We start from the raw sequence: 24,955 nt of genomic DNA on the forward strand, positions 1-24,955 counted from the left end.
CTCAGAGCATCCCAGCAGTCAAACCAAGGCTATCTCCCGTGCTAGCTCACACATAGCAAGACTCCGTTCCCTTAGCAATCTCCTGGGGAAGGTAACCTAGGGAAGGATGGCCACTGCTCAGAGGACACTTCCCACACCCCTCACATTTGGGAATTTAACGCCAGGGGAGTGGGGGGCGTCAAGAAGCCAGGCGACCATTAGGAGGAGGAGTGAGAGAGTCTGGTGCTGGACCCAGCCATCCAGCTCTGGCCCGCACAGAGGTTGCTTTTCATTCCTTTTCCTCTGTTAATTTGGCCTGTTTTTCCAAACATGGGTCAAACAATCCCCCTCCCAGAAGCAGCAGCAGCAGAAGGAAATGTTATTAAAAACGGATCCGTTAGTGGGCATGGTGTGTGGATGAAGTCTTTGGGAGTTTTGGCTGCTAAATAAAGACTTTATTGTTGTCATTCCTCCTTTCCCAAGCTCCCTCCCTCTCCTCTCCTCCCTCCCTTCTCCCCTCCCTCCCTCCCTCCTCTCCTCCCTCCTTACAATCTGCCTGGCCCTCCCCCAGCCTAACCTCCCCACCCCAATAGGATCCAGTGGAAGAAAAGCCAGGCAAACACAAGCACGCACACACCACTGGGAGATCAGAACTTCTAGCTGGCTCTCGGCTGCCACAGCTCCACCGAAGGGTGGGGGGAATCGGAGGGAGCCTTGCCGGAGACCCAGAGCTGAGAGGAGAGGCAGGTGGTGCAGGTAAGCCCAGTCCGGAGACGGGGAGGAAGGCTCCTGCCTCCAGCTAGTTTCTTCCTGCTCCATCCAAGCTAGGTTATTAATCTAGGATCTACTCTCTCCTCGCCTCTCCTTCCTTCCTGCCTTCCACCAAATTTTTCTCCTTTCAAAGGAGTTCAAATTAGTCTTCCTCATTTCTTCTCCACCCTCTTTCTTCTCTTCACCATTCTGTACCCATGTATTTGCTTGTTGCAAAAGTTAAACTTTCTTGGTACAGATGTTTATTGAAGCACAGAGTTATGCTGTGCACAGTATTTCTACAGATCAGTTCCCATAGAAACCCTACTCTACATCCCACTTCTCTGCACCTTTCACGTTTTGTCACACACTGTCACAGGCACACACACGTGTCACTTTCACTCCACACGCGCACACACGAATACACACAAAATACGAAGGCATCCTGTCCATTCACCTCGACTGCGACTGCATTTGACATGCAGAGCTAGAGCACATAGGGACAAGACGCAGGTAGGGACACACACAGGCATGCACACACACACTGCATCTTGTCTCTTGCCCTCTCACATGCCTCCCCAACTGCAAGAGAAAAGAGAAAGTGTATCTTCCCGCTGAGATGGCAGAGCCAAGAGAAATCATGTGTCCTGAGTCCAGGCGGAGCAGGAAAGGGATCAACAACAGCAGGAGCTGGAAGGATTTCTTCTTTCTTTAGAACCTAATTGGGTGGGAGAGAGAAAAGCAGGTTCCCAAGCTGCACAGTGTCTTCCCAGTAGCTCCGACTTTCCCTGCCTCACTGGCCCAAACCACTTATCTTTTGGAAAGAAAGAGAAGAAAGCAACCCTGCTTCGAAATCTTAGAGGTATTACATCCCAGCTCTGGGGGCAATTCATTTCTTTTTTATGCAGGCAGCTAGAAAAGATTTTTGTTTAAAGTCATTTCAGAATTATCGCACACTGGCAAGGGGTCCCTGTGGGAGAGGAAAAAAGACAGTAGTTCCTTAATCAGCTAGGGAGGGGAAAACTGAAGCGGGCAACTGAATGGGGCTTGTTTCCAAGTAGGGTGAACGCTCTCCAACTCCCCAACTCATTCCTCTTCGACGACACAGAGTGCTGTCCCAGAGCAGGCAGGGCATGGGCTAGAGCAGGGTCTCCAGGTACAGCTCATCTTCCACATCACCTGGGCGCAGGGGAGGGCGAGAGGGGTGCTTACGAAAAGTATGGATGTCTAGACCCCTTGCTCCAGACCCACTGGATCGAGACCCAGTAATCTACTGTTGTTTTGGGACTTAAGGGTCAGCTAGGGCTTGAGAACCTGAACGAGCGGCCTGAGGGAGGCCTGTGTGGGCTTGAAGAGCCCAGGACTCTGGCCGTGTTAGCTGGGCAGAGGGGCTGTGTGGCTTCCCGGACAAGGACCATCTGACAGAGGCGGTCCAGAGGGTCCCGAGTGGGCCACCCTTTTTTGCGGAGTAGAAGCAAGCACCTGAGGGACCAGGGAAGAGCTCCTGTGAGCTCTTCCCCTCCCTTCTCCTTGCAACCATGGGCAGCTATGTCGTGGGGGAACATTCCAAAAAGAAAGTTCCCCCGAGATAGCTCCACAGAGCTTATGTTTCCTCTTACCTGCTCCTCTGCCTGCCGTGGGCCCCCGGGGGCACTGCATGGCGCTTCTCTCCATCCCTTCTAGATCCCCTCTCCTCCTGCCCAACAGCTGTCTGTTCTGACAGGCTCACACAGAGGATGGGCTGAACAATGAGGTCTGCACTCCCCCTTTACCTCCCTGGGTGGAGTGGGCAGCCCCATTTATTGGGCCTGTGGGGGAAGCTGGAAGGGGCAGAAAAGCCAGGTGCAAAAGATTGGGAGGGGAGGTCATGGGTCACAGTGGGACTCCACAGGCAGCTGAGGACAGGAGACTGCACCATCCCAGGTCAGCATCCCCTCACCTGCTGCAGAGAGGCTTGGGGTGCAGGTTAGTGAGTTGGAGGGACAGAGTAAACGTTCCCCAAATGGCCAGGGGCACCTATGGTCTCTCTAATTAGTTAGTTCTAAGACCCAAGTGTGATCTCACAGGGCCCAAAGGGAAGGAAATTGCTCTGTGTGGAAGAGCTGGGGGAAATCCATGTACCCACCTGCAAGGATCAGCCTTTCGGTGGAGGTTAGGGCTGTCCTCTGGCCAAGCTGAAGGGAAAGAGACCCTATTACTTTGAAATAATGTCAATAATAGCTTAACATTCACTAAGCACTCACTTTTTGCACATTTACTCACTTAACCTTCAAAATAATCTGATAAGAAGATGTTAATATGCCTATTTTACAGATGAGGAAACTGAAGCTTAGTAGAGGTAAGAGATTTCCCAAGAGTACCCACCTAAACAGCTGAAGAGTTGCAGGATTGAGACCCACATCTACAAGCACCCAACGCATCAGACAGCTTCTTGTATGCCTTCTTCATACAGAGAGGCTATGGTGAGGTGACAGGTTGTCAGAGGATGAGAACCATCTCACCCTTGTTTCTTCCCTAGGCCCTTGGAATAGAAAACTTGCTCTTCTGGACTAGTGGCCTGAGGCCAAAAAAACAGTGTTTACACTTTGCCTTGTGGTAGACACTGGGGAGACAGATGGTCTCTCCATAATAGTGTTATATTTATTTTTAGCACTTTTTGATCTGCAGTACATTTTTTTTTTCTTTTTTTCTTTTTCTTTTTTTTTTTGCAGTACATTTTAAAGTTGCTTGTCACACTTACTTCTGAAAACAACTGTATGAGGAAGATAGGGATGGGGAAGATTTCATTATCTCCCCTTTACAGATAAGGAAACTGAAGCTGAGAACAGGGTCACGTCACTAGGTTGAGGTAGACGGGCCCCCACGTACCCTGTCTAGTATGTACATGACGTTCTCCCTGCCTCGGCCCCAGTCAGGCTCACCCTTATTCTGATTTCACTCCCCAGGGAAGGGACAGTGCATCAGTGACGTGTTGAGTTCATCACGCCTCCGTGTCAGCCCTTTCCTTACCTCAGGACCCCACAAGCCCTACTTGGAGGACTTGGAAGAGTCTCAGGCAGCCTGGGTGGACCTGCCTCACTCCCCTGCCAACAATTGGGCAGAGACCACCTGATTTTCCCAGTTTCCAACTCCCTTCTGGGCTTCAGGAAGAGATAAAGGGAACAGGATGGCTTTCCGAAGTCTGAGTTTAGGACAGAAGGAAGGGAACAAAGAAAGAGGGTCACCCACTATCCACAGGCATGGCTCTGTGGCGGGGCAGTCCCGTCCTCCACGGGAGGATCACTGGCTGGGTCAAGCCATGTAGGCTCAGGGATCTCGAGCTAGATAGGAAATCTGACAAGGAAGAAGAACACCAGGAAGTAGCATGGAGTCATCCTTCTTTAACTGGGGAGACACACCCAACCTTACTCCCAGCCCAACCCCAATCCCAGACTCTCTCCGTACAAAGCCAAGTACCCGTAAACTTGCCCTAATGACTTGGCAGACCCCTGCGGGCCTCAACCCAGCCCTGCCCTGAGGCTAAACATTGCAAGGGTCCTGGGAGTCTGAACCTTAAGTGAATGAATGTATGCGCTAAACAGAGACAGGGCTATCTCACTTTAAAAATCAGAGATCTCTAGAGAACACACTCTTCTATATGCAAATAAATGAATAAATGCAATCCATTCCATTTGTAGAGATCTCATGCTCTACGACATGCCTTCATGTATGTGATCTCTTTTGATGTTAACACAGTTGAGGAGCCTGGGGCCTGAAGAGGAGGGTCAGAGCCAGGATTCAAGCCCAAATCTCTAATACTTGAAATTAAAACTTGAATTTAAAACTCTCTTAGAAAATTTTCTTAAATGATAGAGTGAATTTGGGGTCAATCAAAGCGCTTTCCCCCCACAAACAAGCAGCTTTTTGAGAACCAGCGCTGGTGAACAGCGCTGCAGGATGTCAGTGGTTGTAGGTGGTCCACATGCGTTCACTGACCAAGCAGCGAGCACAGCCCAGCAGAAAGTTGGGCGTGAGCTTGCAAAGGCATAGGAAATTTTAAAATCACACACAATTATGACCCAGCCTAAGAGAGCTTATGACTGGACAGAAGGTTCTGGAAGACAGGAACATAAGAAAGTGTGACTTTGGGCTTTGCTGGGGGGAGCCTATGGCTCCCCTTGGAGTTCAGGGCCCTCCGGTCTGTCACAAATGCTGGTTTGGAGACTTAGACTCTGGGGGCTGCCCCAGCTCCAGCAGGAAGGGGCATTGCCTGATAAGAAAAGCCTTAGAAATGAGTGCTATTTCCTCAAGAAAGAAGCGTACACACATACACACACACACACACACAGAATGGTTCAGCCACAGGGCTAAGATAGGGGAATTGAACAGATCCAGTTTCTCCACGGAACAGGCCCAGCAGCTCCTCCTCAGGAACCTCCTCTCGGCTCTGAGAAGAGCTTGGCCAGCCCCCAGAGGAGTGTAGAAGGGTCAGAGGACCTGTGGGAAGATAGGAAATTCCCGAAAGGTCTGGCACAGGAGTTGGGGATGAGGAAGACCTGTGTTCACGTGGATGGAAGGAGCGGGAGGCAGGCCTGCCAGGTGGAGCTGTAACTAACCTGTGACTCTGTCACCCCTGACAACGGGGCCAAGTGCTGCCCAGGCCCTGAACCGCGCCCCTGAGCAAGGGCCAGCTGCCTGAGTCACAGTGCCTCGCAGAGCAGGCTTCCTCTCTGGACCAGCTTTGCTTGCTTCCCTCAGGGCCCAGTACCGGGTAGATGCTCTTGGTGACGAAGGCAATGAAGGGAAAGAAGGCCGAGCCAGGCTGGGAGGCGTCCCCAGGGCAGGGCTTCTCACACCATGAGACATCTCTTGCTTATTGTCAGGCTCCTGGGCGATCAGGAAATAAAAAATGCCAAAGCAAAAAAATTCAAGATCACAAAAACTGTGGCTTTTAAAAATGTTTGTTTTTAGTACACGAATGCTTTAACCACCTGTTTAAAATCTATGTGCAATATGGTTGTGCTATTTTCAAGAAAATCACAGGACTTGTAACATTAATTCATGGTTCATCAATTATAAGTGGCACGGGGTCCGGCAATAAGACTCAAGTTTAGTTTTATGAAGAATGTCTTTTCTTCTCAGTCCTTTCGGTGTATCCCCAAGACTGTTACATCCTCAACTGGAGATAAAGCCAAGAATCTAACTGCAAGGTCCTTTGTGATGGGAGGCCTAGGGGAAAAGGCACTCTGGGACCCCTTGGAGAGGTCTGCCTGGGAAGAAACCAGGTGGAGAAGAGGGAGGGAGGGAGGAAGTGGAGAAGCAACAGAAGCTGCAAGGCAGTCTCCTCCCTCCTCCCCTGTCTTCCTTCCTTCTTCCTCTCCTTCCTTCCCACACTCAGTATGCTCTATAAGGACTCACTCATGCATACAGCATGCGTTTGCTTATGTGTGTGGTGTGTGTGTGAGAGTGCAGGCTGGGTGTCCAGAGGGTGTGTGTAAAAGGTGTGGGGAGACGCCCTCTGCCCCTCCAGAGGGAGGTCTGCCCTCTTTTCTGTTCCTTGTCACATTCAGCTCCTCCCGAGCATTGGATTCAGGACTAAGCAGCTGGTGAGGGGCTTCTCCCGTCTTCCTTTGAGCAAAGCCAGCAGGAAGCTGGCGCTGGGTCACACAAGGAAAGATGTGGTCTCCAAGGAAAGAGAAGTGAAGCCTGGAACAGAGGCAGTGATCACAGGGTCCAGATGCTGCTGGGGATCCACTCCAGCCCACTCCCTCTCAGGGGGCCCCAAGAAACCTGCGTCTCCCATGTGTCCCAGGCCCCAGGAAAGGGAGAGAGAGACCACTGCAATTGTGAAGAAGCAGCAAGGAGGGCCACTGGAAGCAATGTGGAAACAGAGACCCTGGAGGGAGACCAGAGGGGCTGTCACAGGGATGATGGCCCTGGGAGGGGAAAGTACAGGTAACCCAGCCAGGCCAGGGGAGGAAGTCTATGGTAGATGCTAATTTCTGTCTGCATTCTTGGGTCTAATGCAATTTCCCCAGCTTAATTCAACTCAAACCACAGGGCCCTACCTGAGGCATTGTCAGGGCCAATGGGAAGGGCAACCCCGAAACATCCTTCAGCAACCTATTCCACCTTGTCTCTGAAGAGGGCAGGAAGTTCTTTATACCCCACCTCAATACCACCAGCTCCAATGGGTATGGGAAGCAATACCAGGCCAGAAGAACTGATCCCCAGAGCTTTTTTCTTAATGGACATATAGGTGATATACAATATTACATAAGCTACAGTTGTGCAATATAGTGATTCACAATTTTTAAAGTTTATAATCCACTTATAGTTATTATAAAATATTGGCTCTATTCCCCGTGTTGTACAATACAGCCTAGCTTATTTTATGCATAATAGTTTATTCCTTTTAATCCCCTACCCCTATATTGCCCCTCCCTGCTTCCCTCTCCCCACTAGAAACCACTGGTTTGTTCTATATAACTACGAGTCTGCTTTTTTTGTTGTTGTATTCACTAGTTTGCTGTATTCCCCGCAGCTTTCCGTTCCTTCCTTGTTTATTTCCCCAGGAGCCTCCACATCTGGGGAGAGACTCTTGATGTGTGTCCTGCTGGCAAAGACTAGCATTCTCTGAGCTGAGCACGGGGAGTGAGGCGTGAGCAGGGGCACACACAAGGGTATCTGCAGCACTTCCTTCCTAAGAGCTCTATGAGCCCATGGAGACCCAGGGTTTTGTCCTGGGTCTGCTGTTACATAGCTTCCTGGCCTTAACAAGCTACTGCTTTCCTCCAGTACTCAATTTTTGTAAATAGTTGAGTCTAGGCTTGATTGGAGGATTTCAAAACATTTTTAGCAATGCAACTTTTTTTTCAAATGAATGCTTTGGCTAAACCTCAATGTATTTAACAGACTGAAAAACTACAGAGCTGCTCAGGTTGGCACAGAAGTGGGCTGGGGGTACCCCAGGGCCATCCCCTCGGTCTCCCTCTCTCAGGAGGACTCCACAGAAATGGGGGCACAGTCTGAAAACCACTGAGTTATGGGATCTGTAAGGACCCTTGCAGATATAATACCCCAGGACTCTATGGCTCACATATTCTAATATCCTTCCTATGGGGGGGAGGGGATGATTTTCTCATGCTGCAGATGGGGAGACTGAGGGCTGGCGAAGTTAAGGGTCTTCTCCAGGAAACCCCAGGTCTCCTGATTCACAGCCCAATGTGCCTGCTGCAAGGATGGCTCACATCCTCCAGAGCAGGCTTAACACACTCAGTGGCTAAGCCTGGGAAAGGGACCCAGACCCTCCCGCCCTTGTTACTTTCTCACCTGCTGGATACCGGCAAACAAGGAGAGGCTTCCACAGGCCCTCCCACAGCTCCCCCTGGAGCCCATCCTGACCACCTCGAGCTGCAAAGGCATGTCCTCTTGCTGCTGAGACCCAGCAGGCTGATGACGTCCTGTGTTCCTCCCCACAGGTGCGTCACCTGGATCATGAGGTCATCCCTCTGCTGGCTCCTCCCACTTCTCCTCATCTTGGCCTCAGAGGCCCAAGGCCAGCCAACAAGACGACCAAGACCCAGACCAAGGCCCCGGCCCAGACCCAGACTCAGGCCTACACCCAGCTTTCCTCAGCCCGATGAGCCAGCGGAGCCTACAGACCTGCCTCCTCCCCTCCCACCAGGCCCTCCGTCTATCTTTCCCGACTGTCCCCGGGAGTGCTATTGCCCCCCTGATTTCCCCTCTGCGCTCTATTGTGACAGCCGCAACCTTCGAAAGGTCCCTGTCATCCCACCCCGCATCCATTACCTCTATCTCCAGAACAACTTCATAACTGAGCTCCCAGTGGAGTCCTTCAAAAATGCCACCGGCCTGAGGTGGATCAACCTGGACAACAACCGGATTCGCAAGGTGGACCAGAAGGTGCTAGAGAAACTACCCAGCCTGGTGTTCCTCTACATGGAAAAGAACCAACTTGAAGAGGTACCCTCGGCCCTGCCCCGGAACCTGGAGCAGCTGAGGCTAAGCCAGAACCACATCTCCAAGATCCCGCCCGGCGTCTTCAGCAAGCTGGAGAACCTGCTGCTGCTGGATCTGCAACACAACAGGCTCAGCGACAACGTCTTCAAGCCCGACACTTTCCAGGGCCTTAAGAACCTCATGCAGCTCAATCTGGCCCACAACATCTTGAGAAAGATGCCACCCAAGGTCCCCACGGCCATTCACCAGCTCTACCTGGACAGCAACAAAATCGAGACCATCCCTAATGGCTACTTCAGGGGCTTTCCCAACCTGGCCTTCATTCGCCTCAACTACAACAAGCTCTCAGACAAGGGCCTCCCCAAGAATTCCTTTAACATCTCCAACCTGCTCGTGCTCCACCTGTCGCACAACAAGATCAGCAACGTGCCTGCCATCAACAACAGGCTGGAGCACCTGTATCTTAACAACAACAGCATCGAGAGTGAGTGGGGGCAGGGCAGGGGGGCAGCCACGGGGAGGGAGGCTGGAGTCTCTTCTGCCTCAACACTGTCTCACTAGCCTTATGGTGGGGGGTGCAAAAAGTACCCAATCTGGCGCTGGTCTTCACATCTTGGTCTTTCCACTTACGGTCTATGTGAACTTGAAAGGATATCTGATGTCTCTGGGAAGTTTCCTCATTTGTAAAATGAGAATGGCACACAGTTGACACGAGGAATTAATAGTTTAATATAGATAAAGTGCCCAGAATACCATGCTTGGAGGGTAATAGCTTTTCTCCCTCCACCCCTTCTCATCAGCCCCAGCTCCTTTGCCCTCCAGATCTATAGGTAAGGGAGACACGGAATACAGTCCTGGATGTTCTCCTAAGAGCAGAATGGTGACATTTAAACATCAACTCTGAAATGTCCTGGGCCTGTCCACTGCAGAAACTGGCAGCTGTGAGAAAAGAGGCTTCTTACCCAGCCTAAGCCAAGGTTTTAAAGAGTCTGTAAAAAGCATACACAGAGAGGCAGCTATATACTCAGAGTATACGACTGGTGAAAGTGTGGCAGCCAGCAGAAGATGTCCACATGCAGGTGCTTTCTGAATCTATCCGGAAGGCTGGCAGATTTAGTCACATAAGACAGTACACTTAAGGCAGAATTTGCCTAAGCTACATTTACAAGGTCCCAGGCTTGGGGTAAAATTTGCAGGCCAGAAAAGAGGCTGGAAGTCACAGTTTTGCTTCAATCAAAAATGTCAGGTCTGAGTAAAGCATCAGCAAAACAGTTTAAAAACAAAAGAGAGAATATTATCTGGTTACATTCACACAAGGAATGCAGCAGCTGTGCAGATAAAGGAGACCAGGGGGAAAGAGAAGCACGCCTAAAATAATATTAGGGATCCTTAGCTTTCAAGCCAAAGGATGAGAGGGAGATTTTTTTAATTTCTATAATCTTGAAACAAGTGGATGGGAGAACAGGCTTATTCACTCATCTGAGATAATTACACAAAGGTAGGGGAAGGTGTCTTAAAATCCTGCAAGAAACAAATTCGGGAAAAGGGAAAATTGTCTCATTTTACCCTGCAGGTAGCAAACGGATGGGACACATACCCCCAGGAGGCTGTATAGGCCAAAAATCTAGACAGAAAGGATACCTTGATTAATACATGGCGGGCAAGTTTCTACCAGATTGTGGAAGAAGAGGCTGCGGGGTGTGGTGGGGGGGTGGGGGTTATCCAGCCTTCTGAGGTTGAAGACAGAAAGATCACACCCACTATCACCATTTCACAAATTTGAGAACTGAGCATCAGGGTGGCAAAGTCCAAAGTCACAAAGGTCATAGGAAGAAAATCCATCTATGTCAGGACCCTTTCTGCTACTCCAATGCTGAAGAGCAAAGAAAGGAGAGAGAAGGAGGAAGAGGAAGAAGAAGGAGATTAAGAGTGACCACAACAACCACCCACAGAAGATAAAAGCAGCAAGGCTTAGGGAGAATAAAAAGCTTCATCTAGAAGATGACATGCCTCATGTCATCTAATAAGAGGTGAAGGAGAAAATGGAGACTCATCTCCCATTTGAAAGCCTACCACAATTTGGCCGTAACTTACCTTTCCAGCTTTCTTTCCCCAGAATCAGTAATCACTTCAGAATCAATAGATTCATCACGTCCTAGGACCCCATGCCCTTCCCAGGCCCCCCGTTCCTCATCCGCATTTCAGTTACTGTAACCATCTTCTGCCCATCTTCCTGCCTCACCTCCCATTCACAGGAAAACCTCCAGAGTCATCCATCCACCTGCTGGCTTCAGATCTCGCTTCCCCCCATTCTTTCTCCACACTGTAGCCAGATTCACCTTTCTATACTGTAAACCTGATCACAGGACCCTTCGAGATTTAACACTCCAGAACACTGTGCTTCACATATCGCACCATCCCTCTCATAACAACAGTCCTGCTCAGTGCCGTTCCTCAGACTGGAAATCAAAGACCCCATCCTTACTGAAATATTTGAAAGCCTACCATAATTGGAGGCCACAACTCACCTCTCCAGCTTACTCTCCCTAGTATATCACATTGTACTATTTACTGGTCCCAAACTCTGCCATGAGCTTTTTGGCCTCCACACATCATTCAAATAGGTCACAGCCTCAGAACAGCATCCCCAGGTTGGTTACCTGTTGTAATCCTATCTTTGAAAGTTCAGCTCAAAGTTGACTTCCTCCATGACTCTTCAGAGTGAGTTTTCAATAACAGTTGTTGATCAGTTCCAACTTAATTTGTTTTACAAATGGGTAAACGGAGCCTGGAGGTTAGGGTCGACTCATTCACGGTCACACATTCCCAAGAACTGGTCAGCCAGTTCCAGAGAGGAAAACGCTAGAGTCCTCGTCCTTGTGCACCCTCTTCTCCCTCCTTGTCTTTGCCTCCAGCCCTGTCTGGCCCGACCCCCTGCCCACCGCTCCCGCTGACTTCTCCCCTTTCTCTCCATAGAAATCAACGGGACCCAGATTTGCCCCAACAATATAGTTGCCTTCCACGACTTCTCCTCAGACCTGGAGGATGTGCCACACCTCCGCTACCTGCGGCTGGATGGAAACTACCTGAAGCCACCCATCCCACTGGACCTCATGATGTGCTTCCGCCTGCTGCAGTCCGTGGTCATCTAGGCCTTACTCTGCCCCTGGAGCTCCTCTGGCCGCACCTGAATGCAGTGGCCCAGGCGCTCGTGCCCACCATTTGTTTTCTCTGTCTCCTTTCCTTGCTCCCAGCTTTGCCTTTCTTATCCCACCTTCCTGAGGCAGGGAAAAGCCACATACTCTGCTGCCCCTGCAGCTTCTAGAGCAAGACTTCCAGAGCCTTGATATGGTCCACCCAGCTCAAAGACACCCACTGCACACCAAAACTTCTGGTCCCAGAAGACTTCATATTCTCCTCTCTCTCCTCCTCCCCTCATCACTCCTGGGTAAGTCTGGGCCATGGACTGACATCTGGATCTCGTCCTGGCCAAAGCAAGCAGAAGATGGTCAGGGGCAGCCTAGAGGTGAGGTTTGGGAAGTCCTGCTGGAAAGTCCTCCATTGTGGGCAGCTCTGGCCCAAAGAGGCTGAGAAACCCAGGTCTCCTTGGCCAAGTATCCTATCTTCTAAAACTGCTGCTCCACCACCCCATTCACTGGCACCAGACATTGCACCAGTTCTCTGCCAGCCTGTGTTCTCTGGAAAGGAGGTGCGAGGGAGCGCTGAGGGAGGGAAGAGGGTCAAAGATTCACACAAGGGCCTGCATCCGGCTGTCTCCTCATCGGGATGAGATGGGGCCCTCCTTCTCAGCACACAGCCTCTTGGCCGGGCCTCTCTGTTCTAAGAGTAAGAGCAGGGAGGAACATTCCGGAAGAAGAATGGCTCAATAAAAACTAGGAATCAGCCAGTGGGAGAGGGGTAGGAGTCAGAGCTCCAGGATGGGCCCGTGTGGGTGCAGATGGGTCCTTCTGCCCCCTTGGCCGCTCTGGACAAGAGGCCGGATGTCCTGGGGAGCACAGCATCCACAGGTGAGGGTACAGAGCCACCAACCCCGCCTCACCATCTATTCTATCAGTGAGGATGGCCCAATCCTTTCCATCCCAGGGAGCAGTTCCTAAGAAACTGCTCAAGAAGGGGCGGAGCACCTGGAAATCTCCCAGAAGCCTCTTCCACGCGTGTGGTGTCTTCCCCTTCTAAGACAGACACAGCAGTGACACCTAGTGGCTGATGCTGGCCACAGCTGGCTCCCGTGCTCCTCTTCATCTCTCCGGTGTGATGTTCCAAGGTCAAGGAGTTGGCCTCAGGTTCCAACTTGGAAAGCCATGCACAATGTGCATGGTCTCTCCTCTGAGATCTAAAGGGCACAGAGGTACGGAAGCCCCAGGGTGAGGACCTGACTCCCATCGTGAGAGAACACAAGCGGGAACCTTCAGGAACCCAGGTTAGGATATGGTTTCTTCCCATCTGCTCTCTTACCTTGTGGGTCCCTTCTGTTCTCAGCTTTCATGTGGTAAACCAAGGAGGTAGATAAGATACCCCTCCAAAGACCCTCTGGCGCTCATGTTTGTGTATGCAGCTCCACTCTTCACACCATATTCTAATGCAGGACGAGTCCTAAATCTTATCCCTTTCCCTTGCAATAATTTATTCCCCGTATGGACTATCCTTCCCCCAAAGTTCCCACTCCCCCTGCCTGGCCCAGATGAGCAGTGTGTCAGGCCTCTAAGGGAAGCTTGGGTCACAGGGCTGACTCACCTTCATCTTCCCCTTAACTCCCTCTAGGGGATGCTGCCCCTCTCCAGCCCCCAAAGTGCATGTTGGTGGGGGTGGGGGTGTACGTCTTTGAAATGAGTAGGATACAGTGCCCACTCTCAAGTTAGGTTGAGAAAAGTTCCAGAGATGTTTAAGAAATTGAATTAAGCTAGGTTCCTAACTTCAAGAAATTCCCATTATACTCTTGTTTTTCTCTTTTGCTAATTTACAGAAAATAGACCTATTTCATCATAGCGTCCTTCCCCCATGTTCCCATACAACTGCTTCATTCTTTGTAGCTGCAGCTGGTTTCTCCAAGGCTCTAGCTTAAAGTCGAGATATTACTGTGGCTGTAAGCAACCTGGTGCTATGGCCTGGATAAGCCCTCCTTCTGCACCTTACTCCCATGTTGCACCCTCATCCCCGCTGATGAGGCCCCTCAGGGGAGCATAGCTCCTGGGGCTCCCCGGGGAGGAGGGGTCATTCCCCTGCTCCTGCAAACCTGAACTGTTTTGTTTCAGCAGCAACAAAATCAGCATCATCCCATTGCCCCATCTAGACTATGTCTGCTTCCTCCATTGCTCCCTGCAGCTGTAAACCAGAGGAAACTACAGTGGCTTTAACAGCAAACCCCCACACACATACCACATACACAATGTGCTGGTTTCTCTTGGGTTTAAGGAAGCCCTCTCCTCCATATACAAGTTCATTCTCTCAGTGCTGTTGGCATAGCATATACAGGTGTGTAAGCAGGTGTACATGTGCAGTCTGTACACATAACTATTTTTTCTTGAAGACCATGTTAACTTTGCGAAACAACTTGCACATTCCAACACGCTTCACAGCAGAGAAAATAAAGTGATATGAAAAATATCCTGCTTGAACTTGACAATGTAAACAGATGAGAACAGTACCTTAAAGTCATCTTGCCACCCCTCTCCCCCTGCCTCCCACCTCGCTTGCTCGGAGAAGACTGGTGGAGAAAGACACAAAACAGACACCATTCATAATCAGGTAAAGCTTGCAGAGTAGTTGAGGACAGGTAGTGTAAGATACACAAAACGATGACAAAGGTGTATCAAGGGCAGTGAGCAAAGGGCCAGCCACATCATCTGGAATGGTCTACAGGCTATGCAGGTGTAAAAAGAAGGGCAAGAACAGGGTGCCCTGGAATCTCTCTTCAGATGGAAGGTTTGTTCCAGAACCAACCCTGTGATCCTCCCAGACTACACCTTCTTCTTTGGGGACTGCCAGATGATGTCCCACCCCTCCCGCCCTGCCTCCTAAATTCCTCCTTCAGTTCAATTCAGCAAGTTTTCAGCATATATCAACCATGTGCAAGGTTCCCAGGTGAGAATTCTAGGATAGGTAATATATACCCCATGCCCCTGAGGAACTCATACAGGGAAAAATCCATGAATTAGTAATTGCATGTTTTAAGTGTTCGCAATAATGCTGGGTACATTGAGCTGGATCTTAAGGTTTGAATCAGATTTTACCAGGTGGGAGAAGGAGGGAAAAGCACCTAAGCAGGAAAAAAGGGAAGCAGCGTGGGAAAAAGATCAGAAGACATGGAGTCTACCCTGTATGGGTGTGTGTGTGTGTGTGTGTGTGTGTGTGTGTGTCTGAGAGAGTAAGAGGAACGAGTTCCAGTCATGGAGTTATGTAGCTACAAGCCCTCAGCAGGGAATATACCCTTGCTGTCCAAAAAGCAGGAGGGTTCCTGAAACTTCCACCCCTGCCTCTCTCTCTGGCCACGAACAGGAAAGCAACAGGGTCAGCTGGCCAGACTTCTGTCCCCAGGGTCTGCCACCTCTGTTCCATCATCATGCCTCCTGCTTCTCCTAATGAGATTCGGATTAGACCCGCTCCGGCACCTGCCGCCCCCTTTTCCGGGCTCCCTGGGAGCTGACCTGCCTGGAACAACGCCATGACCGTTAGACGGGTCCCACGCAGGTCACACATACACAGCGCATGGACCCTCCCTAAAATCCATGGTAACCAGAGCGTGTGCCGGTGTGTTCGTGAAACCGAGAGTAGAAGCCGGGAGAGGGACGTGCAGCCTGAAGGAGAAGCGGCTCCACTGGGGGCCGGGGAGCGGGGGAGCCAGCGCATGCGCGTCGTGACCGTGACCGCAAAGCTGGCTGAGTGCGTGGGAGGGTACCGATTGCACCCGGCCCCAGCGATGCAGCCCCGAGAGCAGGCGGGCTGGCGGGCGTGCGTCACCGAGAAAGTGGGGAGGAACAGTGGGAACAGGCTGCAGGGGGAATGAATGAACAGTCACAATTGCATTGTTCGCAGGGAATAAATGGTGTGCGGTGGGAGGGCGTGGCACCCAGACTGACGGGGTGGGGGGTGGGGGGTGGGGTAGGTGTTCTGGCTGCGAAGCCTGGGCTGTAAAGAGAGAGTAGAGGACAGCCCGCCACATATGCAGGCTGCTTCCTGGGCATCTTCCTGACTCCGGGGCTCTCTCCCTCCACCAGCAGAGAGACACGTGGGGGGGCTGTCAGGGGCACAGGAACAAGTGTTGCTCTGGTGACAAGATTCTTGGGCTGCGGAAGCCCAGGAATACTGCAGGCCAAGCATTGCCCCTGGGGCCCGGCTATTAGCTCTGCCCCTTCACCTATTGTGCCAGGGCAGAGATGATTTCTGCCAAGGCCATCTGTTCTGAGGGCACGGAGACACATGGCCTCAGGACTCCGGGAGTGAGGCAAAGAAGGGAAGGGTCATATGAATAAAGGAGGACTCTCTGGCCTGAGAGTCAGGAGATCTAGGACCTGGCCCTGGCCCTGTGTGACCTTGGGCAAGTCACTTCACCTTGCTGGGCCTGGGTTTCCCCACCTGCACTATGAAAGGTTTGGATTCAATGATCCTAAGGAGAGCCATGCAGCTGGTATTCAGAATCTGGTTAGTGGGAGGAAGTAGGGAGAAGGAGCCTCATCTCAGAACCTGGGAAAACATGTATGCAGGCTGGCAGAATCCTGGGGACAATGTCTTAGCCCCTTTCCCCTACCTTCTGCAAGGGCTTGCCCTGCAGCAGCCTACGTCTCCAGGGAAATGAGAGTCTCTCCTGATAAATACATCTGTGGTAGGGACCACGGAGTTAGGGGGGACTCTTCTCGGCCCCCTGAGGATCCCACACAATGCCTTCTGGTGTTTACGATCAGGAAGTTTTTTTCTAGGGCCCAGCCTAGTAGATTTGGAGAACTTCTTGTATCTTCCTCCCCATCAGAGAGCTTGAAGTTGGCTTTCAAATCCTACCCCATCCCCCCTTCACCTTCTCTTTGAATTTCCCTCCTTGTGGTGATTTTTGTTCAGTTATGGTCCTATATTAGAGGTCCAGGTGGTGGGTAGTGGTGCTGGTTGGAGTACCTCAGCTGAGCCTCTTTTAATCTTGGATTCCATCTATGAAAGCAAAGCCTCATCACTCTCTGGCTGGAGAAAAAAGCTGGAAAGGCAAGCTCCATCCCTCCACATACCTCCACTGCTGCCTTCTCTTCTTGGAGAGTACAGAATCTGAGGGGTGGATCTCCCCTTAGGGGATGGGAACCACTTGCCCCCTCAAAGAGGGTGGGCCAGAAAAAGAGAGAGGTAGCAGACAGAGAAAGAGAGGAAAAGATGAGGATGGGAGGTGGGGATGGGTACAGATAGGGGGCTGGGAGTGGAGGGGGTGGAGGGAGAGGAAAAATATTCTTTCCAACCAAGGAAAGGAGTGGGATGAGGGACCCGCTGAGGAAGGAGGAGAGGAAACAGCGGGAGGTCAAGAAAAAGAGAAGTCTGATTGGCTACATGCCTGCCTTGGCTGGCTGCCCCGCCCTCACCAGGCCCCTCCATGGGTCGTGACTTTTCCCTCAGAGTCCCCACCTCTCTGGAGCTGTGAGGCTCCATTTGGAACCAAAAGCATCTACAACTGCAACGGTAAGTTCAAGGCTTTGAGGTGTTAGGCCCATTGGTATGCAAATGAGGGAGAGTACTAGGGGGTAGGAGGGCACTGGGTGCAGTGGGGTAGGGTGTTGGAGTTGAGACAGGGGACTGAGGTTGGAGGGAGGCAGTAAACTGTCTTAGGACTTTTTCTTTAAGATTTTTTGATTATATAATTTGGTTGGGAGTAAGGTATGGGAGGTAAGATGAAGAGACACCTCTTGCTGCAGATGGGGGCTTACCCCCTTGCCCAGCTAAAGTTAAGAAAGAGGGAGAGTGCTCGCTTTGGCAGCACATATACTATGTGCATGGAGCGATACAGAGAAGGTTAGCATGGCCCCGGCGCAAGAATGACACGCAAATTCGTGAAGCGTTCCATATTTTTTATAACTGAGTTACTTTGCCATACAGCAGAGACTGGCACAACACTGTAAATCAACTACACTTCAATTTTTAAAAAATGAAGGAAAAAAAGAGGGAGAGTGTACTAGAGGCTCGTGCAGCTGACTTTGGGGAAAGCTGCATTATCAGAAAAGCACTGGGTACCTCACACCCACACTGCACACATTCCTTGACCCATCTGTACATGTGTGGATGAACTTGCATGAACGTTTGAACTCACCTGTACACAAATACCTAAGGAATTTTCCGGGGGTGTACAACCACACTCAAAGAGCTCTTTTGTTTCCATGATCATTTGTTTCTAAAAAGCTGCATTATAAATATATTTTAAAACTAACATTCTTTTTTGCACTGTAATCAGTTCTTAAGCCTGTGTTCTCTAAATGGATTAGTCATTCCTGGAACTAGGCATGCCTTATTTATTTCTGTGCCCCCAGAGACAAATCCAGTGCCTGGCACTATTAGGATATTTCATAAATGTTTGTCAAGCAAAGGTGTGAATGAATGAATGATCTTTTTAAAAACCACAGGACTCAATGGTGAAGTTTCTCTACATCTAATTTAGTGGCTAATGGTTGTACTCTGAGTGGGTAGTCGTGTAAGAGAGAACATCTGTGTAAATTCACAGGTGTGTGCCTAGTTAGCAGGGAGGTATTCAGACAAGGGGACTTGTGTGAGTGTGTCTGTGTTGAGATGAGTGAATGAGCCTTTGCCAGGTGCCTGTACATTCCTCCCCGAGTGAATATCCGCGTGTGGATGAGCACGTGAAGAGGCTGAAGTGGAGAGCACGTGAAGAGGCTGAAGTGGAGAGCAGTGAAGAGGGCTGGCAGGAGATATCCCCCTAGACATAGCCCCGGCCTTGAAGGAGCCTGCACATGCGAGGAAGGCGCTAAGTGTGAGACAAATGGCTTAAGACTCTGCAAGTGTAGGGGTGAGTTTGCGAGCTGTTCCCCCAGGACTGGATACCTAAGTGATTTGGCCCCATTCTCATCCCATCCCATCCCACCCCACCCCACCCACCCCACACCAGGACCCCCATGAAGCTCCTGGCCTTACTGAGCCTGCTGGCCCTGATGCTGCAGGAAGCAGGGACAGCATCTCTCCCAAAGAAGGAGAGGGAAGGGGGAGAAGACCAGCTGCACGGGGAAGGCGATTCTCACACCGTTCTGCATCTGCGGGACTTTGACCTGAGCCTGGACAACTATGATGAGGTCATTGACCCGAGCAACAATGATGAACTCACAGACTACAGGGACCAGCTCCCCAAGGTAAGGGACATGCAGCAGACCCATTGCATTCCCTGCAAGAAACTGAGAACCTGAGGCCTGGTCCCTCTCTACCTGTTCCATAACGCAGATGTCTCAAGCCTCCATCTTTCTCTAGGAGGTGGAAATTCTTGTCCTTCCACAAGAACTTGTCACTTAGATAATACTAAGAAAGAGGACACAAAACTTCAAATTCTTTGTTTGTTTGTAGCAAACTTTGTGGGACTTCCCATAGAAGTCATACATCCCTCCTTCCCTCTGCCTTCAAGTAAGACCATAAGGCATATCTCAATGGGACATCACCAGTGTCCTCACATTCTCCCTAGAAAAAAGGAGTGCTAAAACCCATCTTTTCTTAGACTATCTATCTTCAGTTCTGAAGTTCATTTCTCGGCCCTTTCTGGCCTTTGCAGGGAGTGATCAGAAGTCTGCACTTATCTGCTGTGTAAGCTTGGTCCATGCGGGAAAGGAAAGAGCCCTGGCCTGGAGGGTCTGGAGATGTGGTTCTACCTCGGCCACCAGCTTGGCCACCAGCTGGCCCCTTGATCTCTGTCCCTCCCCTATCTGGACCTCAGTTTCCTCATTCATGTCATGATGAGGGATCAGATGCTCAGAAGGTCCTCGCTTTGCTCACTCTTTCTGCCATCCCTCCCTCCTTGTCCACAGTGACTCTTTGTAAGCTTGAAATGGTTGCTGAAGTTCCCAGAACCCATAGTAAAGTCCCTCTCAGGCAAAAGCAGGCTTACTGTGTGCTATGTCTCCAGGCTTCTCCAACCAGGACAAGTTTCACTCAGAGCACAAAGGCTCCAAGGACACCCCCTTCAAACCCCGTGATGGCCAGGCCTATGACGCTGGGCCTGCCAGTTTCCCCCACCAGCCATGGTAAGTTCACAGGCACAGGTCTCAATAGCCACAGGTCATGGGCTGCGCAGCCATGACCCAGCACCAGGAGTGCTAAAGAGGGGTGTAGTCAGAGCTAGGGAGTGGAGGGTCAGGGAGAAAAGGGGAAACAGCCGCAGGGGAGAAGAAAAAAAACAACAACAAAGGGAGAGGCTGGCTATTCCTACTACTTCTGCCTGAATGCACAAACTGGATAGGAAGCAAAAAAATGCAAGAATTCCGCTGTGCCTAGCAAAGCCACCTATCTTAATTAATAGCATCGCTGGGGGAGCAGGTTGAGTGGTAATTAGATTAGAGACAATTAAAAGCCTGTAGAGAAGAATAAATAACTTTGTGGCTGTCATTTGGCATGGGGGCAAATGAAGCAGACACACTGCTTTTCAGCTTGAATTCCTTCCTTAGCAGCTTTTCGCTCTCTCTGAGGCCCTCCTGGAGACTCGGATGCTGGCATATCTGTCGGTAGGGGGTTGGCATTCTGCTGGAGATCGGAACTCAGGCAGAGGAGGATGACGTTAATCCTTGACTTGCTTGCTCTCAGTTCCCGTTTCTTGAGCTGTTTGCCTTGGGTGGGTGTAGGGTAATGGGGCATCAGTAGAGAAAATACTTCGGTCAGGAATCCATGACCTCCCGGGCTTAAAGAGACCATAAAGGGCCTCAGCTGGACCTGCCATTCAAGGCCTGGGGATAAGTACACTGTCTGGTCACGACTGGTGAAGAACTGTCTCTTAATCTTGGGTCTGTGTCACTACCAACAGAGTCCCCCTTGAGTTGGACGAACAGTGGTCTCCAGTAATCTCTGTCCTTTCTAATAGCAAGGGACGGAAACCCCCTGTAGTATTCAGTAAAACCTTCCCAACTTTTTAAAGCCAGTCTGAGTTCAATGGCCTGGCCTAAGTCTCATGACCACTGGTCATGGACCGAGAACAGGGGAGGGATGTTTTCCAATAGAAAACTGAGATGCCGATACCATCAGAAGGGGAAATGAATCCTGGGCAGGCAGTGTACATGCCACCTTGGCTCTGTTATGCTTTTTGGAGGCACAGAGAGCATGTGTAACTCCTCACCCACAAGGCAGAGGGCAGAGCCAGCAGCCATTGGCCATCCCACTGAATTCCGGCTTTATTTCATCTTCAGTGCACCTTCTGGGACCAGAGAGGAGCCCTATGGAAAAGAGACTGATAGATGTCCTAGAAACACCCATATAGGCCCAGGAAAACCTACACAGGACCAGTGTCTGATGAAGGCACTAACGGGCTTGGATTGTAACGGGTAATAACTGAGGGTAGATCTGCTTCTCTCAGGTCAAGGGCTGAGTGCCAGGCTGGCAGCAGCCAACAGCACTCCTGGGTGCGTTATGACAGTTGGTCTGGGCAGCAAACCAAGAAGACAAAGATGACCGTGGCTCAGACACTCCCTGGGGCCAGGGCCATTGGTCCCAAAGGCTGAAGGGAGTCTGACTGGGGCTGGGGGCCGGGGGGTCTCCCTTTGTTCTGTCTTCCCCTTGGGCCAGGCCTGCCAACCTGTCTGATCTGCGTGTGCCTTGGTTCCTCTGTGTACTGCGACGATACTGACCTAGAGGACATCCCTCCTCTTCCCCGGACAACTGCCTACCTGTACGCCCGCTTCAACCGCATCAGCCATATTCGGGCTGGAGACTTTAAAGGGCTGAGTATGTAATGTCCTGGCAAAAGAAAAGAGTGGGTGGGCAGAGGGAACCCCCAGGATTCTTTCCGTCGCCACCCAGCCACATTGAACAGTCACCAGACTGAGTGCCCCACTTGTGTTGGCCTTTCCCTGTCAGCTTTCAGTCTCTCCAGCAATCAAATGGAAATAGCCCTGTCTCTCTAATTCCTTTCCTTGAAGATTTTTAGATGGCAGAAGTGACCTGTTCTTGTCTGTTCTTCCCAAAGCTATGGGAAGCTGGGGAGAGGATGGTATGATCAAACCTGTTTTCAGGCTGTCCCAGCAACTGTAGCCCTCTGCCCTCCTGGCCCCTGGACAAAACCGCTCTAACTCTGGTCTCTACTCCCAATTCTACCACTAAGTACTGACAACCTTCCTGGGCCTCAGTGTTCTTTTGTGTAAACTAACAGGTAGAAGTGGGACAGAAGCAGCCGATCCTGGGCCTGCTGGGTCTTACCCTCAAAAGGCTTCTTCCAAGCCAATCCATACAGGACAGAACTCCAGCAAAGATATTACAGACTCTGAGGGCTTTTCCAGATTTATAAAGCTATTCCTTCTGGTTTGGACCTGGTGCAGGTGGAGAGCTGGCACAGGAGGCAGGGCCAGGCAGCTCCAGCAGAAGCAAGGGAAGACGGTGTGTCCCTTGTCTCTCTGTGTTCTGCCATTCACCTCTTAGCAAAGCTGAAGAGGATTGACCTCTCTAGCAATTTCATCTCCTCCATTGATGACGATGCCCTCCGCCTGCTGCCTGCTCTGCAGGATCTGATCCTCCCTGAGAACAAGCTGGCAGCACTGCCTGTGCTGCCCACCGGCATTGAGGTCCTGGACGTCCGCCTGAACCGACTGCAGAGCGCAGGGATACAGCCTGAAGCCTTCAGGGTGAGCCAGGGCCTTGAGGCCCCCATCTACCACCTGCCACATGTGCCCACAGCCACACACACACACCTGGCCCTCATGGGATAGCTCTGCCCCAACCCTGTTCTGGGGAGTGAAAAATCAAACCCCATTTCTTCCTCTAAACCATTAGCAGCTCCCCCCTCCCTCTTTGGGGCACCTGGTCCCTTGGCTTCTTTCTGCGCATCTGCTCATTCGCCTCCCTGTGCACCGACATCCTCTGCACACGCAGCTTCTGCTCCCCTAAAATTCTGACTCACACGCGACTTGACTTCCAGTAGCCCTGGCTCCAGCTTGCACTCTGCATATCCTTTTATTTGCAAAACCCACCACTAACTGACTAATCATTGACTTTCTAGGAGCAAATTCTCAAGAGAGACAATCTGATTGGTCACTGGCCGGCCAATTTTGATGGGAAGGGCTAAACACATGGCACAAATATGGCCCCGGGCTGCCCACTCGGCAGGGCCAGGAAGAGTCCCAGGGGCAGTTCCAGTGAGGAAACGAAGAGGGGCGTGGACGAGACTGACACCCCCAGCTCTGTCACATTCACATACACAATTGGCTTCCATTGTGCCTGCGGCTCTCGTTCTGCTGGTCCAAGTATTTCCCGACCGTGCTCTCCAGAGCTCCTCCAGGTTTAGCACCTGGAGACTTTCCATTTGGGAAAGTCCCTTCTGATAGCAGAGATGTTGAGGCTGGGCTGAAATGTCCTGCTGTCCTGCCTCCCACCTGTCCCTCTTCTTGCCTGCTCCTCCCACAGTCCTCACTGACACGGCCAGGTTCCTTCACGCTCCCCCAGCTGAGATGCCCCCCCTCCCCACAGCATCCAGCTTGGAACCTGGCACCTACCTGAGGCCCAGGAGACCCCAATGAACAAATGAGGTCATGTCAGTCACCCCTCACTGCCAGGCTCCCACAGCACCCACCAGCCTTTGCCTCCTCCTCAGGCGCTGGAGAAGCTGCAGTTCCTCTACCTGGCCAATAACCTGCTGGACTCCATCCCCAGGTCCCTGCCCCTGAGCCTCCGCTCACTACACCTGCAGGTGGGTGGCCTCCCTAAGAGCAAGGGCATTGAACAGCACAGAAGGTGGTCAGATTGCAGGGAGCCCCCTTAGGCAGCGATGGGTCTATGTCACTGAGAGCTCATTGGAAACAAGAATTGGTAGGTCTTGTTCAGACCACTGTCCATAGCCTCAATTTGATTTCTTCCCCTTCCTGCTCTGTAAAACACTTCCCCTCCATGTCCTTATCTCATCTCACACAATTGCTTGTTCCTTCTCCGCCTTCCCTTCCCCTCCGTCTCCGCTCTTCCCTTCATCCCTCTCAGTCTCCCCTCTCTCTCCATCCATCCTCATTGGGTCTCCTCTCCTCTTTCTTCGTATGCGGGCTTGGCCTTCTGTGCCTTTGTTTCTCCGGTTGTCAAAGGGAGGCGAGCTGGTAGGGAAAGAGAACTGAGCTTGCCTTCAGTGCTGCCTGAGGATAGACTTTGCAGGCAGAGGAGGCTCACAGCTGTCAGTGTGTTCTCCCCAGAATAACATGATAGAGAGCATGCAGACGGACACCTTCTGTGACGCTGAGGAGCACAAACACACCCGGAGGCGGCTGGAGGACATCCGCCTGGACGGCAACCCCATCAACCTGAGCCTCTTCCCCAGCGCCTACTTCTGCCTGCCTCGGCTCCCCACAGGCCGCTTCGTCTAGCTCACCCCTTCCACTCCTCCCAGGTAAGGACCCTCGGAGGACCGCCAAGGGCACGGGCCTCCTGGACAATAGGGCCCGGGCCCTGTCTCTAAACAGTGGTCTTTGATCCAGGCGTTAATCAGCCTCAAGATCCAGTTGCAAAAATATGTCCCCTGCCCCCCAACACACACACTGAGATGTCCTCCAGGCGCCAGATTTACATTTCTCCATGCTCTTTCCTTAACACCTTATGGCTCCTGGCTCAGGGAATAGCGACGTCTGCAGCAAAACTCTTTCCCTTATTCCCCATCCCTCCCACCCATACAGAAGGCCAAGAAAATCATGTGAGAGGAAGAGGCGGACCAGAAAGAGAAGGAGGAAGTGGGGAGAAGCAGTGGTGTGCTAGAGCCAGCTCTTACTACTAGGCTTGTAAGAACTGATTATTAAATTTTCCAGAATTTTGCAAGCCAGTTATTGAATACAGCCATTATTACAAACTGAATTATATAAACTCACAACTAAATATATTATGTTGAAAACAAATGTAATAAATACTCAAACTCCTCACTTCCCAATTATTTTACTATGTTTTACTATTAACCATGTTCTTGAACTTATTTACATCCATGGTATCTGTGTGGTGGAAGTACTCTACAATGACAGGCTGCTACTGCCCACCTCTTCCCAACTCCACTTTCGGTGACATCACATTGGAGATTTGAAATTGGCCATAGTGGCATTATTTATACCATGGATGTCGGTAA

The 24,955-nt window shown here is 51.1% G+C and overlaps 2 protein-coding genes and 1 non-coding gene across 3 annotated transcripts; all 3 read left to right on the top strand.

Moving 5' to 3' along the window:
* Positions 1–595: 595 nt before the first annotated feature.
* PRELP (proline and arginine rich end leucine rich repeat protein) lies at positions 596–14,447 on the top strand. Its single transcript, XM_057730016.1, has 3 exons — positions 596–735; positions 8,190–9,175; positions 11,668–14,447. Exons 2-3 carry the CDS (start codon positions 8,206–8,208, stop codon positions 11,841–11,843), a joined length of 1,146 nt encoding a protein of 381 aa, XP_057585999.1. The 5' UTR covers positions 596–735; positions 8,190–8,205; the 3' UTR covers positions 11,844–14,447.
* A 2,603-nt stretch (positions 14,448–17,050) lies between these two features.
* OPTC (opticin) lies at positions 17,051–24,581 on the top strand. Its single transcript, XM_057728313.1, has 8 exons — positions 17,051–17,361; positions 18,797–19,034; positions 19,796–19,913; positions 21,442–21,600; positions 22,291–22,493; positions 23,459–23,554; positions 24,042–24,235; positions 24,519–24,581. Exons 2-7 carry the CDS (start codon positions 18,804–18,806, stop codon positions 24,210–24,212), a joined length of 978 nt encoding a protein of 325 aa, XP_057584296.1. The 5' UTR covers positions 17,051–17,361; positions 18,797–18,803; the 3' UTR covers positions 24,213–24,235; positions 24,519–24,581.
* LOC130850570 (U6 spliceosomal RNA) lies at positions 17,641–17,749 on the top strand. The gene has a single exon (XR_009052940.1). It is a non-coding gene; the product is annotated as a U6 spliceosomal RNA (small nuclear RNA).
* Positions 24,582–24,955: the final 374 nt, after the last annotated feature.

The sequence above is a fragment of the Hippopotamus amphibius genome, chromosome 3 (genome assembly GCF_030028045.1).
Source record: "Hippopotamus amphibius kiboko isolate mHipAmp2 chromosome 3, mHipAmp2.hap2, whole genome shotgun sequence".
In the NCBI taxonomy this organism is placed as follows: Eukaryota; Metazoa; Chordata; class Mammalia; order Artiodactyla; family Hippopotamidae; genus Hippopotamus; species Hippopotamus amphibius.

What these genes read in the sequence shown, in the direction of transcription:
- PRELP (XM_057730016.1), top strand. Translation starts at nt 8,206, where the DNA reads ATGAGGTCATCCCTCTGCTGGCTCCTCCCACTTCTCCTCATCTTGGCC. An exon ending in TAACAACAACAGCATCGAGA is followed by an intron (nt 9,176 to 11,667) that starts GTGAGTGGGGGC and finishes TTCTCTCCATAG; the next exon opens with AAATCAACGGGACCCAGATT.
- OPTC (XM_057728313.1), top strand. Translation starts at nt 18,804, where the DNA reads ATGAAGCTCCTGGCCTTACTGAGCCTGCTGGCCCTGATGCTGCAGGAA. An exon ending in AGTTTCCCCCACCAGCCATG is followed by an intron (nt 19,914 to 21,441) that starts GTAAGTTCACAG and finishes CCCTTGGGCCAG; the next exon opens with GCCTGCCAACCTGTCTGATC. An exon ending in TCCGCTCACTACACCTGCAG is followed by an intron (nt 23,555 to 24,041) that starts GTGGGTGGCCTC and finishes TGTTCTCCCCAG; the next exon opens with AATAACATGATAGAGAGCAT.